Source organism: Megalobrama amblycephala, linkage group LG21 (assembly GCF_018812025.1).
Source record: "Megalobrama amblycephala isolate DHTTF-2021 linkage group LG21, ASM1881202v1, whole genome shotgun sequence".
In the NCBI taxonomy this organism is placed as follows: domain Eukaryota; kingdom Metazoa; phylum Chordata; class Actinopteri; order Cypriniformes; family Xenocyprididae; genus Megalobrama; species Megalobrama amblycephala.
Window position 1 is genome coordinate 23,258,188 of NC_063064.1, and position 18,757 is coordinate 23,276,944.

Below are 18,757 nucleotides of genomic sequence, written 5' to 3' on the forward strand. Positions count from 1 at the left end.
ACAACAAACATGTACTGCATTTAATGTGGTACGAACATCTCGAGGGAAGCACAGCAAGAAGGTTCCCGGTTCGAAACCCAGCTGTACCAGGAGTAGGGATGGGCGATAACGATAAGTCTAGTTGTTGACGTAGTTTCGTGCGTGATCGATTCACTGTTCACGTGCGGTGTGAAAACAAGCATGGCGGAAGGTGGACATGAGGCTGAGGAGGAGTTTGTTGTTAAGCGAGGAGCTACCTCCACAATTTGGAACTGGTTTGGTTATAGAAAATCAGATGCGGAGCAACTGAGGCCATATCGCCCATCTCTAACCAGGAGGACATTCTGTGTTGAGTTTGACCTGCATCTTATAAAGCAACAGAGTCTGGGCCAAATCTCGCTTACAATCGGCACATCTGCCATAAAAATAAATAAATAAATAAATAAAAATACAAATTATTATGTAGCAGCTGCAATAGCTGTTTTCTGACTGTTATGGGTGAGTTCTTGGGTAAAGAGAGTGGCAGTTTGTAAGACATGAAAGACATTGTGGGTGAGTTTTGGTCTGCTTCCGGCATGGATCTGGTTGATTTTTTGCAAGCAGCTTCTGGGTGAATCTTGGGCCATATTTCCATGTGGGCCAAACTCACAGACAAAAATCAACCAGATTGGTTCCAGAATCAATTTGCTATCTGGGATGTCTTTAGAATGTAGGGGAAACCAGAATCCCCAGAGGAAACCTTCCAAAAGGACAAATATATATATATATATATATATATATATATATATATATATATATATATATATATATATATATATATATATATATATATATATATATATATATATATATATAAAGTCCATATATCTCATGTGCTATAATATTTAAAGTCTTCTGAATGTTGTTATTCTCTGAAGATTTTCCCTTTGTGGAGCTTGACAGGCATGGACACCATATCCTTTTGACATTATACCTTTTCTTTTCTTTTCTTGGTCTTCTTTTTCTTCCCTTTAACCTTTGCTTTACTGGTGGGCTCAGTGTTTAACGCCGGCCTGGATCTGGTCAGGTTAGCAGTGGGGCTGAGTTTACTGCTGGCCACACTCGGGTTGGACGTGGAGTGCAATCCTTGAGCAGAAGTGGGTTTGCTGGTCGGTGGTTTAGGGAGGCTGGCGAAAAGGTTTGGCTGTGAATATGAGCGCATGTCTGGTGATCTCGAGGGGTTCCCTATCATGGGAAGGTGCACATGCTCGCTGCTCATGTTATTGACAGAGTAGCGGCTGCTGTTGGACATGATTATATGGTGCCAGGAGCTGAGTGGGGTGGCAGAGAAGTGCTGGGGGCCGCTGGAGTCCTCTTTGGCAACGCCTGGAGATATTATCATGGAGCTCCGTGGAGTGACGGCCTCTACTGCGCTCTCAAAGGTTTTGAGGATCCTGTCGCTCTTCTGCTTCTCCTTCTTCTGCCGTGACTCCACTTTACGCAGTTGGCGGCGGTGGTCTCGCATCATCTGTTTCCTAGTATCTGCCAGGCCTCTGTGGGGTAGCAAGGCAAAAGTTCAACAATAATAACTGCACTGTGAAGGTCTTATTGGTCTGCAAAGTGCAATGAGAATGGAAATGAGTGTAACATACCTATATTCCTATGCTAAATCTAGGCTTAATGCACAGATTCAATCTTTTTACCATACCCTTACAATTCAACTTACGATCTGACTTTGTGTTTGATATCTCTGTTTTATAACTTATATTTAGTTTACTGTAATGACTCTAGTGCAGACTAATTACAGAGTCACTGGGATTTCACCAGTTCCTGTTATGATCATAAAGTTGCAGTATTGGTGAGAACGGTCCTGGTGTACAGAGTCTGTGTGCTTTATCATGCATTAATATTTAACGACTACATTATCTCATTGTTTGTGGTAGAGCGGTAAAGGAGAGTCCACCTGTAGTCCACTATGCCTGTTCGGTCTCTGTCCAGTCTCTGAATCAACTCCTCAATCTGGAATCTCTCCAGTGGGATGCTGGATTGCTGTAGGTGTGACCAGAAATAATAAACGCATGTCATTTAATGCTCAGAGTTACATAATCTTTCTAGTTTTACACTACCAGATGTTTGGACTCATCTACTCATTCTTAAACTAAAATAAATCGTGCAGTCCCAGCTAACAGAACATACATTCTGGCAAGGTTCTCTCAAAGTTACGAACAAAATGTTCTTCCGGTAACGTTTGTTCAGAATTATCTTTTCTATAACAATGTTCTCAAAACGTTATCACAAAAACATTTTTTTTAACCCTTTTTTAATTATAAAATGTTACTACTTGTTTCAGAATGTTCAGAGAACATTCAAATGTAACGTTCACATAATGTTTGAGGAATGATACAATGGAATGTTCCCTTAATGTTCACATAATGTTTTTTAAATATTTAAAAAGAATTGGACGTTTTGAACGTTCAGAGAACACTCAGAAATAACGCTGTAATAACATATTTTTGTCATCTGGGCTCATGATGAAAACTCTGAAATAACACAAATCTTAGTGTGATAGAATGATGTAGTCAATACCTGAACGGCTTTTCTGAAGTCTACGACAGGAACACGCATTGTCCCATCTTTGTCTATGTTACGGAAGAAGTCCCACAGACGAAGCTTGCGCTGATCAAGGTAATCCTGCAAAAACACAATTCAGAAAAACATCAGACTGAAAAATGCTAAAGTTTCGCCAATTTACTTAAGCGGTCTTAATTCCCATGAGTGTAGACTATCTACCTGAATAACTTTCATGGGGTCAATGCGTTTCCGAGGCTTTTTGGCAATAAAGCCTCCAACTCCTCCATACTGCACCTCCAGACTGGGATGTTCCTGACAGATCAACTCTAAGAGCTGCACGAAGTTCTCATTCACCAGAACGTTCTACAAACACAAGCATCATTGTGCAAAGAAAACACATTTTAATCCAATTCTACATTTTACTGTTATATTCAATTGGCCAGTGGTTCTCAACTGGTGGGTCAAGACTAAATGCAGTAAAAGGACAAAACACTTCCTGTGTGTGATGTGTATGTTCTTCTTAGCTGGGATCCATCTATCTATCTATCTATCTATCTATCTATCGACTGATCTTTTAGTTTATGTATTTTTCTTGATGCCTTCACCTTTTACTTTATTTAAATGTACCATACTGTCGATTCCTTTTTTGGCCTCCATACTGGATGCCTTATTGGAACAATAAAAACGTTTTTTTGTTGTTGTTGTTGTTGTTTTTTTAAAGACATTATTTTGCATACTTATTGGTCTATGCAGGTTATGGTCGTGATAATATATTTCAATACATTTTGTAGGATAAGCAGACTTTGCAAGCAAAAGCAGTTGAAAAGCACTGCTGCACAGCACTCACACATATGTTGATCTCCTCAATGGCAGTTTTAGGCGTGTTCTTCACTACATTGATCAAAGTAAGAGCCCCCTCTACTGTCAGTGAGTTATACGCCAGCTGTAAGGAAACAATTATCAGTATATCACAGATGATACTTCAAAATATGTGTTCATTCAAGTAGGCTTTAGCACAATTGTAAGTACACTGCAAGATATGTATTTTTTTCCTCTGTATTTTTGTCTAGTTTTCCAGTAAAAATATTTAAACATTCTTAAATCAAGATACATTTACTGGAGAAGTGATATAGTGACCTTATGATATAGTGTTATTTTCTGAAAATTAAGTGAGTTTCTACTTAAAACAAAGACAAATATCTATCAGCAGGGTCATGAGAAAAAAACATTCAATGGGGAAAGTTTATTTTTCTGATCCTATTGGCAGACATTTGTTCTCGTTTTAAAGCAAAAACGCTTCAATTTGACACATTTTCCAAAAAATAAGACCTAATATGCCATCTTGCTTCTCAAGTAATTGATCTAAGAATGTTATATATTTGTACTGGAAAACCAGACAAAAATACAGTAAGAAAGTGTTAATACCCATAACACAACAGCTTAGAGGTGGTGATTCAATTGCTCATTGAATGAATTGTTGCATAAGAACACATTGCATTGTAGTTGTGCATTGTTTAAAATGGTGAATTTGATATCATTTGAGTATAATAAAGTCTTAAGGTCCATCCCACCCACCTGCAGCACTCTGAGAGTATCGTTAGCCTCCAGCCCCTTACACAGCAGGCTCGCTCCTTCATCAGTGATGCGGTTGTTGTTGAGGTCCAGGTGCACCAGCGTGTTGTTGAACTTGAGTGCTTCACCCAGAGCTAAAGCGCCCTCGTTTCCAAAGCCGTTCCATGACAGATCTAAGTGTTTCAAAGTCGTGTTGACCTGAGGAGAGGGAAATCTATTTTCATGATTTGCACAATGTGACACTGAAATACATGTAATCCTGTGGAAAATCAAGGGGGGAAAAAAAATCTAAATTTCATACTGAAAAAAAAAAAAAAAAAAAAGTTTTGACCTTAAAGGAATTTAAAATATGAATCATTAAATCTGTATACACATTAAATGACATGCTGCTGTTCTGTAATGTCATTGTTAAACTTTATGTTGTATATTTCCTGTCATTGCTTGTTGTGTGTTTAATGCTGTGGCAATACTGTGTGTAAAAACAATCATGCCAGTAACAACTGAATTGAATTTGAAATGGCTTGCTTTAAATCAGAGTGTGAATTTTTTTAATGACAGGAAGAGAAATTTACAAACAGACGAGTTTGATTAGTCTGACACAAGTTTTGCAATAAAACATAATTATAGTTACATCATTCACAAGTAATTATGCCTATTTGTTCAGATATCTACAATACATTGTTCCCATCTGATTAAACTATTGTTCTGGCATGATCACTTTTATGGCTAAATATCTCACTTCTTACTGCTGCGTTCAGGTCACAATAAATCGCCACTCATTGTATGGTCTAAAACACAACTGTCCTCATGCTATGCTGCAGGAATGTAATATGAAGATTGTACAAAGTAAACATTTATTTTCTTTACCAGCACTGTCAAAGTGAATAACACATAGCAGGCACATACTGGTATAAACATTTATATCTATCGATACAATGTGCGTAACGTGGTTAAACATGTGTCATTGTTTTCAAATACCTTCTTTTTCACAGTCAACACTAAATTACAAAAACAGTTTTCAAATGTATACACTCAGGAGAGCTGTTACAGAGACTCAGGCAGGAAAATGTAATTGAACCCAATACAGTTTATTGAACAATGTAGAAACTGATGGAACAGCACAGCACTGAGGGAACAGACAACAGGTGAGTATGCAGGCAAGCTGTCATCACGAAATGGCAGCAATATGGTACGTTTTTGAGTTTTAAACTGAATAGTTATGGCAAGCAGGCAAAGATGGCAGGTAAACAACAGTCTAATGGAAGGAATGACAGAAACAGAGTTCTTGATGAGCGTAAATGGAGTGTTCCAGGTGAGTATGAGGGAAATTGAGACCAATCAGAGTCTTAGAGCAGATGAAGGAGATCGTAGGAGACTGGGAAAAAAAAAATGGATTACACTAGAGACTGGAGAACAAATGAGACGTTGGGAATCAGACAAGTAATCCACCGGTAGATCTACGAAGGGAGTATTAACTATCAGATTGGTAACCAGACACAGAGTGAGGAGTGAAAGGAGTTAAAGGTCCCATTTTTCGTGTTTTTTTGAAGCTTTGATTGTGTTTATAGTGTGCAATATAACATGTGTTCATGTTTCGCGTGTAAAAAAACACAGTATTTTTCATATAATTTACTTCTCTGTATACCGCTGTTTCCACTGTCATAAAAACGGGCTGATGACTTCCTTGTTCTATGAAGTCCCTCCTTCAGAAATACGTAACGAGTTCTGATTGTGCCAGCGGTTCCTGTGTTGTGATTTGACAGCAGCTTAGCGCTCCTTGCCCGGAAAGGTCACGCCTCTTACCATAACGTGGAGATGCACGCGCTCAGTGTTATTGTAAACATGTCTTTAATTTTACCCTATCAATTTGAGCCGGAATCAGACCCGGTGATTGGACTGCGGGATGAAAATAACAGCGTTTCGACGACATGGCGACAAACACACTCTACAAACGCAACTCTTGTGTATTCCTGTGGGCGGAGGTTAGTCAAAAAACTGTTTTAGTGACGTCATTAAAGAAGGAAGTTGAGGGATGTAGTCCAAACTGGCTGTTCGATGTAGGCGACTTCTGTTAAATAAAATATCTCGCTTGGCATTGAACTTTGAGCTTTAAAATTTTACAGATTTTATTTATACTCTAACAACAACATTACACACTAACTAAAGTTTGAAACATGGGATCACGAAGAACGGGACCTTTAATGTAGCCGTGCTAATGAGAGTGGTGATGACTTGCAGGTGATCAGTTTTCCGGGGAGAGTGAAGGCAGGGAGAGCCAGGTGTGTCCATGTAGAGTTGGGGTGTTCGAGCTCAGATTCGAGCCGTTTCTCAATATGCGTTCTTGTCTGTACTTTTGTTCTTGTGAAACGTCATCAGTCGCTGCCCAAATACTGTTCCAATTCAAAGTTCACATCTAGCCAAGTACAGTTCAAATCCCCGGATGTGTTCTTGAACCGCCCCTTTTATCGAGGATGCATCGAGAGGCGACTTGTGCGGACTTGAGACAGCCAGGTATCCCAGAATGCATCTCGCAGTAACCAGCAAGCGTCAATAGTAAAGGAGAAAACCCACGTAATTTAAACATATCACTGTTATTATGTCATTATATGTAGTTTTAAGAGTTTTTCAGGCGAGAATGTACTGGTTTAAAGCTCAAATTTGTGGTTCATTGATTAAGATAGCACCTTTCTGAAAATTTGATCTGACGTTGTGGGAGTTGTGAGATCCAGGCGTTCACCAGACGCTCAGCGCTCTTGTACCAGCCTTACCTCGGTTTGCTGCTGGCTCTGATGTCTCTGTAGTGGTTAAACATAACATAATTCATCTTTTGTATATCTAACTGGTGATCTTTGGTCTCATGAATCTATAATTTGTTCCGTGGCAAATCATTTTGGCTGAGGGCAAAGTGACATTTCATAACTTTATATTTAGGCTATTTAACTTTACCGTTGTATCCTAAAGCGCTGATTTTGAACGCTTGACTGAATTGTTTGCTTTATTTCTTATTGTATATTCTTATACCTTTTATAATGGCTATTATTGATCATTAAAACTGCCATTTAACAAAAAGAGACAGGGTTGTGTTTTATGTTATATTTCATTTTATTAGAGTAAAGATAATCAGACTATGCACATAATATGTTTAATATTTTTGATATGTAAACGAAAAGAGGCAGGGTTGTTTAATATTTCATTTTGTTATACAAACCTGATTCCAAAAAAGTTGGGACACTGTACAAATTGTGAATAAAAACAGAATGCAATGATGTGGAAGTTTCAAATTTCTATATTTTATTAAGAATACAACATAGATGACATATCAAATGTTTAAATTTATCATTTTAAGGGAAAAATAAGTTGATTTTAAATTCATGGCATCAACACATCTCAAAACATTTGGGACAAGGCCATGTTTACCACTGTGTGGCATCCCCTCTTCTTTTTATAACAGTCTGCAAACGTCTGGGGACTGAGGAGACAAGTTGCTCAAGTTTAGGAATAGGAATGTTGTCCCATTCTTGTCTAATACAGGCTTCTAGTTGCTCAACTGTCTTAGGTCTTCTTTGTCGCATCTTCCTCTTTATGATGCGCCAAATGTTTTCTATGGGTGAAAGATCTGGACTGCAGGCTGGCCATTTCAGTACCCGGATCCTTCTTCTACGCAGCCATGATGTTGTAATTGATGCAGTATGTGCTCTGGCATTGTCATGTTGGAAAATGCAAGGTCTTCCCTGAAAGAGACGACGTCTGGATAGGAGCATATGTTGTTCTAGAACTTGGATATACCTTTCAGCATTGATGGTGCCTTTCCAGATGTGTAAGCTGCCCATGCCACACGCACTCATGCAACCCCATACCATCAGAGATGCAGGCTTCTGAACTGAGTGCTGATAACAACTTGGGTTGTCCTTGTCCTCTTTAGTCCGGATGACATGGCGTCCCAGTTTTCCAAAAAGAACTTCAAATTTTGATTCGTCTGACCACAGAACAGTTTTCCACTTTGCCACAGTTCATTTTAAATGAGCCTTGGCCCAGAGAAAACGCCTGCGCTTCTGGATCATGTTTAGACATGGCTTCTTTTTTGACCTATAGAGTTTTGGCAACGGCGAATGGCACGGTGGATTGTGTTCACAACAATGTTTTCTGGAAGTTTGTTTTCCTGAGCCCATGTTGTGATTTCCATTACAGTAGCATTCCTGTATGCGATGCAGTGCCGTCTAAGGGCCCGAAGATCACGGGCATCCAGTATGGTTTTCCGGCCTTGACCCTTACGCACAGAGATTGTTCCAGATTCTCTGAATCTTTGGATGATATTAGATGATGATAACTTCAAACTCTTTGCAATTTTTCTCTGAGAAACTGATATTTCTGATATTGCTCCACTATTTTTCGCCGCAGCATTGGGGGAATTGGTGATCCTCTGCCCATCTTGACTTCTGAGAGACACTGCCACTCTGAGAGGCTCTTTTTATACCCAATCATGTTGCCAATTGACCTAATAAGTTGCAAATTGGTCCTCCAGCTCTTCCTTATATGTACATTTAACTTTTCCGCCCTCTTATTGCTACCTGTCCCAACTTTTTTGGAATGTGTAGCTCTCATGAAATCCAAAATGAGCCAATATTTGGCATGACATTTCAAAATGTCTCACTTTCAACATTTGATATGTTATCTATATTCTATTGTGAATAAAATATAAGTTTATGAGATTGTAAATTATTGCTTTCCTTTTTTATTCACAATTTGTACAGTGTCCCAACTTTTTTGGAATCGGGTTTGTAGATACTATGCAGACATTGAAGATAATCAATGAACGTGTTGCCTGAACCACATTTGTGAGGCTATTAATATGTTTGTTTGTTTTTTTAAATAAAATGAAAAGAGGCAGAGTGGTGTTTTATAACACATTTCGTTTTACTGTTGCCTAAAATATATACAGAGATAACCGGAGAAGCCAGAGCGAGCTGAGTGATGTTATCAAATACGCTGCTGTACCATTTGCAGAATCACCGGGCTTTCTTGTTGACGGGAGTTCGTTCTCCTGAGTCGAACTTGCCAAGTCCTAACTACAAAAGACACAAGTCTGAACTTTGCAAACTTGGTATTGAGAATGCCTTCGGACTCAAGTCCAATTTTTAAAAGGACTTGCACTTGTCACAGACTCTGATGCATTTTTACTGTGACTTGATTCGGACTCGAGCCTTTTTTGACTCAAATGTTTGCAAGTGCAACAGAGTCCAGCACTGTTATTGAAATTCACTCAGGACAGTCATTGGCCCGATTGTGTCAGAACTGCATTGTCATGAAAATCTGTCATGTGTTTTTAAGTCTAGCCTATTTAAACGTTCAAGCAATTTGAAATTGTTCAAGCGCAAGAAAGATGTGAAAGAGAACAGAATTTGGTACTTCGCACACTGTCCTGAGATGGCGCATACACCCGAAGCATGTGCGCCTTTTGCATCCTAGTATGTTTCCACACGGTGAAATACACACAAAAATATTTTAAAAAATATCTGTCTTGATACGTATTCATGTAAACACAGTCAGTTATGTCTTAGATGAAAGTAAACAGTTGTGGGGGGAAAAAATAAATTGGTGTCAATTTATTGGATCTGTCCATCAGGTCAAGTGACAGCAGCCTAATATAGCCTACCTGCTGTCAACATCGAGAAAACAGATCCGTCTTTTCAGATCCCTATACTGCCAGGGGTCTAATCAACTCTGGACAAGCTAATCAAGGATCTTCAGTAATCTAGTAATCCTGCAGAGCTTGATTAGCTCCAGGACCTTTGATCAAAGGGCTGGAGCTAAACTCTGCAGGACAAGCTAATCAAGGTCTTCATAGTAATCTATGCGATATATGCTGTTCCCATTCACCAAAGTAACCTGGTTACTGGTTGAATTTATATGGATGGTTACAGTCAAGTCCTCACTCTATAGTTTTTCACATTAGAAAGGCTGTTTCACTCAGAAATGTGTCAAAATACAGAAGTCAAGTCGTCCATAACTTCCATTTATATGGTGACTTATAGTTTGCTCAGCAGTATACTATTAATGAGATGATGTGAAATCAAAAAACAATGGTTAAAAAAAGCCTAAGATATTGACTTAATGACTATTATTTAGTTGGATTTCGGACTTGGCCCTTTTTGGACTGACTTGACTAGGACTCGACTGGTTAAAGTCTCTGACTCAACTCAAACTCAAAGAAGGTGGACTCGAACCCAACATTATGTCCATGACAAGAACATTTTCAAAAATCACAGGACAAAAATGCCATCTGTGCATGGAAGTCCAAAACATGGAGAAAGAGATGCGTTTTCAAATGTATACAGATTAGTTTAGATGTAGCTAAAGGAAACTAAACTAAACAGGTGAACATAATGGGTAACCATAGAAACAAATGAGGACATAATCAGAAACCTAAGGAGACCAAAACTAAACAGAGCTGAGAAATAGGAACTAAAGGAAATAGAACAGAATGTCTAAAGAAAAGACAATATCATTACTCTAATCTTGACAAAACACATATCATTGATAAGGTCTGAGACTCAAGGTTCCATATTTGCAGACTGTTTTTTATTGTACAGAAATGTGTTAATTTGTGACAGGAGAATGCATCAATTCAGTGGATTGTGGGTGCGACCCAAACTCCATTCTTAGGTACCCTAAATACTGTATGTTTGTGTGGCGGTACCTTTAGTCCAGCGCAGAAAGCTACAGCTCCTTTCATTCGCAGATGATTCCAGCTCAGATCAAGAACCTCTATGCCGTCATTATTTGCTGCATGAACAGACATTTAATTATTGAGCTTTCTATTGTGTTGTGACGTTTAATTCTCTCACATCACACATGTCTTTCTTACCTATCATCTGACCCAGATGTTCACCGCCTCTTCCACAGAACTGATTGTGGCTCAAATCCAGCTCCTTGACTCTGTAGTTGCTCTGAAAAGATACAGATGAGATGTTTTTATTGCTCAAAAACAAAAGTTCAGTTTATTTATACATAATTTCTTGCAATATAACTTCTGTATTTTCACATTACTTCTTAAAGGTGCAGTGTGTAATTCATGCACTAAAAACATAGCGTGTTATCATGATACTTTGTTCTAGATCTTCAAGAGAGTCTTTTAAACCAGTTTGCACTATGCCAACGCTAAATTAAAACATATTAAGAAAGGGAAAATGTTTTATTTGACCATTTTAGCTTTGGTAATGTGTGCTTTAAAAATACATTTTCTATCATAACATTTTCTATAAAGTAGTATTCTACAATACTCATGAAAATATTACTTCTGAATGTTCCCTAAATGTAAAAAATGTCCAGTTTAAATAAATAAATTAAAAAAAAAAAAAAGTTAAAATGTTATTTTTCTTGGCTATATGAATGTTAAAGGAACATTCCATTTTATAATTTTGCAAACATTGTGGGATTGTTACTTTTGAATGTTCTCTGAACATTTCAGAAACAATAAACATTCCATGAACAATGCATAAATAACATGTCTATGAGAACATTACCAGATAACTTTGAATGAACGTTCTATTAACGTTACTGGAAGAATGTTTGTTCATAACCTTGAGAGAACCTTGCCAGAACGTTCTAAGAATGGTCCCTGATAGCTGGGTACCTGATGGTTTTCACAAGTTAATGGGAACATTAGAAAAATGTTCCTAAAATATATTTTTGTTGTTTTGGGTAGTCCAACCTTCAACTCAACATATACACCATACTGTAGTTTATCATGAGAAACAAACAAATCCTGGATACCACAGTTACCTATTAACTTCTATGGACAAAATGAAGAGAAATAACAGAAACACTTTACAATAAGGTCTCATTAGTTAATGCACGATCTAACAATATATATTTGAAATATATATTTATATTTTAAATAGCAATATATGTTTTTACAGCATTTATTAATCTATGTGCAAGTTAGTTAATAGTTCAAGTTAGTTCAATTTAAACATTTTGTTTTTGTTAGTTCACAGTGCATTAACTAATGTTAATATTAGATCTGTACAGGTGGTGCTGGGGAGGAGGAGGGGTAAACAGAAATGTTCATAATCACGCAGCAGGGTGATCACAGGCTTGGGTACAAATATACAGTATGTGGTTAAATGGAGTTGGAAGTCTTAGAGGAATCAATCAGTGCTTGGTTTGAGTTTCCATGACTGAACGTTGTATATAAAACCTTTGATTTTAAAAATGTGTTAGGCTAGTAAATTAAGACTAATAAATACACTACAAGTGATGTTCATTGTTGGTTTATGTTTTCTAGTGTAGTTAACTAATATTAAATGAAAACTTACCGTACAGCGTTGCCAAAATAACTTTCATTAGATTAGCTTTGTTAGAAGTGCAAAGAAAACACAAATGCACAAACTTTTTAATTGCATTTCTTATTGAGGTTTAGCAACGTCTAGTGGTTATTAGCATTTTTTTTTTTCCTTTTCATTTTACCAGTAGAGATGAATGGGTGACTATGGTAACTGGATGTGTTTTCTGTTCTGTTTGGTGCCATTGATTTTTATACTTACTGAAAAGGCATCTGCAAACCATTTTGCATCATCTTCAGCAAATTTATTCCCTGTGAACATAAACATTATGGTCTGTCAATGTGAATCATGTTCACTGTGTGAGCATGTGGTACTTGGTACGTGCTATGAAAGCTTGTTTCTGCCACATAAACAAATCATGCTTTGGTAAATCATAATTATGAGATAAAAAGTTGAAATGATGACTTAGTATGTCATAATTATAAGATAAAGTCAAAATTCTGACAAGAAAAGTCATATATATATATATATATATATATATATATATATATATATATATATATATATATATATATATATATATATATATATATGTATATATCAAAATTGGCAAAAATAATGACATAAGTTCATAATTATGAGATAAAAAGTTAAACTGACAGACTAATTTATAATTGTGAGATAGAAAGTCCAAATTATTGCACAAATTATGAGATGACATACTACCTCATAATCATAACAAAATGACTTGGTCTGACTTAGCATGTCATAATTATGAGCTAGTATGTCAGTCAAAATTACCTCATAATTATTACATTAATAATTACATTGCCATAATTTGGACTTTCTATCTCACAATTATGAATTAGTCTGTCAGTTTCACTTTTTATCTCATAATTATGACTCATGTCGGCATTTTGACTATTTGGTATGTCATAATTGACTTTTTTCTCTCATAATTATGAATTAGCATGTCAGTTTCACTTTTTATCTCATAATGACATGCCAATTTTGAATTTTTATCTATTATGACTTTTTATGTCAGAATTTTGACTTTTTATCTTATAATTGATATAATAATAATAATATTATTATGACTTAGTACCTCATAATTTTGACTTTTAGCCCATAATTTCATAAAATTCTTATGAAAATTTTATGTCATAAGATTTACCAAAGCATGTTTTTTTTTATTATTTATTATATCATTATTGGGTGGAAATGTGCTTCCATAGCATGCACATATACATGAAATACCTGCAAGTTTTAATGATTTAATGGAAATGTTTTCCAAGAGCATTTTAGCAACACACTCTGCTCCAGCGGACTGAAGGTGATTGTCAGAGAGATCCTGCAAGACGCCAGATGTCACATGTTAACATTTTGCTTCCCTCTAGTGGACAAATTAATCACAACAGGTAAGTGAGAATGACAAGACAGACTTACAAGGTTCTGAATGGTGAAATTGGCCCTCAGCATCTCCATGAGATATCTGGCCCCTTCGGCTAACAGGAAGTTGTCTGCCAGCTCCAGTGTCGTGGTGTGCATGTCTGTCTGCGTACACAGAGAGTGAGCATCAGCATCAGCACCAGCGCATCAGCTTTGGACCAACATCAGGAACGGTCCGTCTTACCACGAGGGCGATCGCCAGAGCTTTTCCCACCCAAAGGCCCGAGTCCATGGTGGTTGAGGTTAATGGTGGCGCAGCCCAGGTTTCTGAGGAAATATCTGACAGGAACGACACCAACCAGTTTACAGGCCTGCAGGTATAATTCTTCAGTGGACAAATCCTGCCTGATGTGCTTCAGCTCTGGTACTGTACAAAAACACGCTTTCTCATCATCATCATGGTCATCATCATCACTCTTTCATGAACACCAGATTCACTGTTTAGGAACTTTCGAGGACTTATTATAAAGCATTTTTTTCCTTGATAAATGTCTAAATTGTATGTAAACACAATCATGCCAATAAAGTAAATGAAACTGAATTTACTTCCTATCAAATTGAAAATCAAATGAAATTTATTGCATTTTAATTACTTAAATTACAAATCTGCATCCTGTTTAGTACCGCATTTCAACTCAGTTCTGAATGTCACACAAGCCTGAACCCTTCACAGCTGTAGCAGGACGTGTTCATTCAGATCTGCAGCGTCTCCAGTCTTACCCCGAGCCTCTGTGTCGGCTTCATCCTCCAGGACCACCTCGTGTGGATGTTCATGCTCGGTCAAGCTGAGGGAGTCCAAGAGAGAGACTGTGGACACTGAAGTCATCACCCTTCATCTTCTACACACGGTTTGATAGCTGATGTGTTTAGTGTTGTCTGGTATGTATGAAGCTGGTTTACGTGTCTTAGCAACAGGTGTACATGTGACACCTGCTCTACTGCTGGAATCCGCCGTGTGACTGAAGAGAAACACATTAAAAATGCATGTCAGACACAGTCAGGGAGAGACTCACATTCCTACACAGATGAAACCACATTAACAATCACACAGTGAATTTAAACACTTAAAAACTAGTGGAACTATTTGGTGTGCTGTCTGAAATCACATCTCTTTTTCTTAAAAGGCATTGCCATGGTAATGCATGAACAAAACAAACAGAAACAATTTTCTAATTTAGTTATAGCACAAAATCGAAAAGGCAAGTCTTATCAAATGACAAAAAAAATCCTCAGAATTGTTCAAATGGAATAAATCTCACACATGTTCATGCTCAGATCAAAACATTTATGCTTTTTTTTAAATTCATGCATTTGCAGGAGCTAATAAAATATATAGCTTGAATGCATGTTGCTTTTAATAAAAGCATCTGCCAAATGCATATATATATATATACAGTACAGTCCAAAAGTTTGGAACCACTAAGATTTTTAATGTTTTTAAAAGAAGTTTCGTCTGCTCACCAAGGCTACATTTATTTAATTAAAAATACAGTAAAAAAACAGTAATATTGTGAAATATTATTACAATTTAAAATAACTGTTTTCTATTTGAATATATTTCACAAAGTAATTTATTCCTGTGATGGCAAAGCTGAATTTTCAGCATCATTACTCCAGTCTTCAGTGTCACATGATCCTTCAGAAATCATTCTAATATGCTGATCTGCTGCTCAAGAAACATTTAATGTGTACAATTGTACAAAATATTTGTGTACAATATTTTTTTTCAGGATTATTTGATGAATAGAAAGTTCAAAAGAACAAGTGTTTATCTGAAATCTAATCTTTTGTAACATTATAAATGTCTTTACTGCCACTTTTGATTGATTTAATGCATCCTTGCTGAATAAAAGTATTCATTTCTTTAATTTCTTAAAAAAAAAAAAAAAAAAAAAAAATTCTTACTGACCCCAAACTTTTGAACGGTAGTGTATAATGCTACAGAAGCTTTGTATTTCAGATAAATGCTGTTCTTTTGAACTTTCTATTCATCAAGGAATCCTGAAAAAAAAAGTACACAACTGTTTTCAACATTGAAAATAATAATAAATGTTTCTTGAGCAGCAGATCATCATATTAGAATGATTTCTGAAGGATCATGTGACACTGAAGACTGGAGTAACGATGCTGAAAATTCAGCTTTGATCACAGGAATAAATTACTTTGTCAGATATATTTAAATAGTACACAGTTATTTTAAATTGTAATAATTTTTCACAATATTACTGTTTTTTACTGTATTTTTAATTAAATAAATGTAGCCTTGGTGAGCAGACGAAACTTATTTTAAAAACATTAAAAATCTTAGTGGTTCCAAACTTTTGGACTGTACTGTATATATATATATATATATATATATATATATATATATATATATATATATATATATATATATACACACACACACACACACATGCATAAATGTATAAATGCATAAATGTTTTGATCTGAGCAAGAACATTTTTATGACTTATTCCATGATCTGAACAATTTTGAGGACTTTTTTTTATTCAACTTTTTTTTGTTATCAGTATGAAGCCATCTTTTCAATTTTGTGCTATAACAGCAGTGTGGCTATAACAACTACATTAGCAAATGTTTATTTTTTTTATTAATAATAATAATAAATAAACACATTTATGCATTATAATTCTGTGCATCCTAAACTCATCACTGAATAAAAAATTTATGAAACAAACATTTATGCTTTTTTTCTTTTTTTTAATTTATGCATTTGCAGGAACTAATAAAATATATAGCTTGAATGCATGTTGCTTTTAATAAAAGCATCTGCCAAATGCATATATTAATATTTATGTGTGTGTGTGTGTGTGTGTGTGTGTGTGTGTGTGTGTGTGTGTGTGTGTGTGTGTGTGTGTGTGTGTGTGATATATATATATACACAGGTCCTTCTCAAAAAATTAGCATATTGTGATAAAAGTTCATTATTTTCCATAATGTAATGAGAAAAATTAAACTTTCATATATTTTAGATTCATTGCACACCAACTGAAATATTTCAGGTCTTTTATTGTTTTAATACTGATGATTTTGGCATACAGCTCAAAAAATTAGCATATTTCATCCGACCAATAAAAGAAAAGTGTTTTTAATACAAAAAAAGTCAACCTTCAAATAATTATGTTCAGTTATGCACTCAATACTTGGTCGGGAATCCTTTTGCAGAAATGACTGCTTCAATGCGGCGTGGCATGGAGGCAATCAGCCTGTGGCACTGCTGAGGTGTTATGGAGGCCCAGGATGCTTCGATAGCGGCCTTAAGCTCATCCAGAGTGTTGGGTCTTGCGTCTCTCAACTTTCTCTTCACAATATCCCACAGATTCTCTATGGGGTTCAGGTCAGGAGAGTTGGCAGGCCAATTGAGCACAGTAATACCATGGTCAGTAAACCATTTACCAGTGGTTTTGGCACTGTGAGCAGGTGCCAGGTCGTGCTGAAAAACGAAATCTTCATCTCCATAAAGCTTTTCAGCAGATGGAAGCATGAAGTGCTCCAAAATCTCCTGATAGGTAGCTGCATTGACCCTGCCCTTGATAAAACACAGTGGACCAACACCAGCAGCTGACATGGCACCCCAGACCATCACTGACTGTGGGTACTTGACACTGGACTTCAGGCATTTTGGCATTTCCTTCTCCCCAGTCTTCCTCCAGACTCTGGCACCTTGATTTCCGAATGACATGCAAAACTGAGCAACAGTCCAGTGCTGCTTCTCTGTAGCCCAGGTCAGGCGCTTCTGCCGCTGTTTCTGGTTCAAAAGTGGCTTGACCCGGGGAATGCGGCACCTGTAGCCCATTTCCTGCACACGCCTGTGCACGGTGGCTCTGGATGTTTCTACTCCAGATTCAGTCCACTGCTTCCGCAGGTCCCCCAAGGTCTGGAATCGGTCCTTCTCCACAATCTTCCTCAGGGTCCGGTCACCTCTTCTCGTTGTGCAGCGTTTTTTGGCACACTTTTTCCTTCCCACAGACTTCCCACTGAGGTGCCTTGATACAGCACTCTGGGAACAGCCTATTCGTTCAGAAATTTCTTTCTGTGTCTTACCCTCTCGCTTGAGGGTGTCAATGATGGCCTTCTGGACAGCAGTCAGGTCGGCAGTCTTACCCATGATTGCGGTTTTGAGTAATGAACCAGGCTGGGAGTTTTTAAAAGCCTCAGGAATCTTTTGCAGGTGTTTAGAGTTAATTAGTTGATTCAGATGATTAGGTTAATAGCTCGTTTAGAGAACCTTTTCATGATATGCTAATTTTTTGAGATTTTGGGTTTTCATGAGCTGTATGCCAAAATCTAGCCTGGGTGCCAGCCCGAACCCCGCCCACAACATTTTTTGGACGGGAAGTTCGGTCTGGACTCGATCCATTGTGGAGTAATTATGCTCGGCTCCCAGAAGGCCGAGCCAATCAAATTTACGGGCTTTAATCGATGATGGACAGGCTATCTGCGGTTACGTAACCACCCGCGTCATCAAAGAGCACTTGGGGAGTTTGATTGACAAGCGATCTAACCAATCAGAACGCCGCATCCGCCTTGTTGTCCGACAAAGCAGTCAGGAGTTAGAAGATTAACATCGGTGGAGTTAAACTTGAAAAAATTGTGCATATTGACGTCTTTCCGCGTTTGAAACAACATTCATTCTCATGTTCATTCATGTTTATTTGATGCTATAAATGGACTAGTAGGAAGAGATGATCGGTTCACGAGCCTCTTGAGCTGAGGCGCTACAGCAATCTGTCACGATCATGGTCACAACACATTAAAGAGCCACAAAACGGTTTTTATTGTTTGAATTTTTTTAATAACTACACAGTTTGAAAGCTGGGACTTTGTTTAATATCATAAGTAACCTGCTCTGTCTCGTCTGTCGATGTGTTGTCAGTTTCCTCTTTGCTCCGCGATGTATT

General features: G+C 37.2%; 1 protein-coding gene across 1 annotated transcript; it reads right to left on the minus strand.

The window, feature by feature from the left end:
• Positions 1-825: 825 nt before the first annotated feature.
• On the minus strand, positions 826-14,793 carry LOC125256699 (leucine-rich repeat-containing protein 74A-like). Its single transcript, XM_048172897.1, is given in 14 exon segments — positions 826-1,511; positions 1,922-2,007; positions 2,545-2,649; positions 2,749-2,892; positions 3,377-3,472; positions 4,105-4,299; positions 10,799-10,884; positions 10,967-11,048; positions 12,648-12,697; positions 13,644-13,737; positions 13,833-13,940; positions 14,020-14,046; positions 14,048-14,202; positions 14,556-14,793. Coding segments are annotated over 14 exon segments (1,899 nt in total). The 5' UTR covers positions 14,662-14,793; the 3' UTR covers positions 826-946.
• Positions 14,794-18,757: the final 3,964 nt, after the last annotated feature.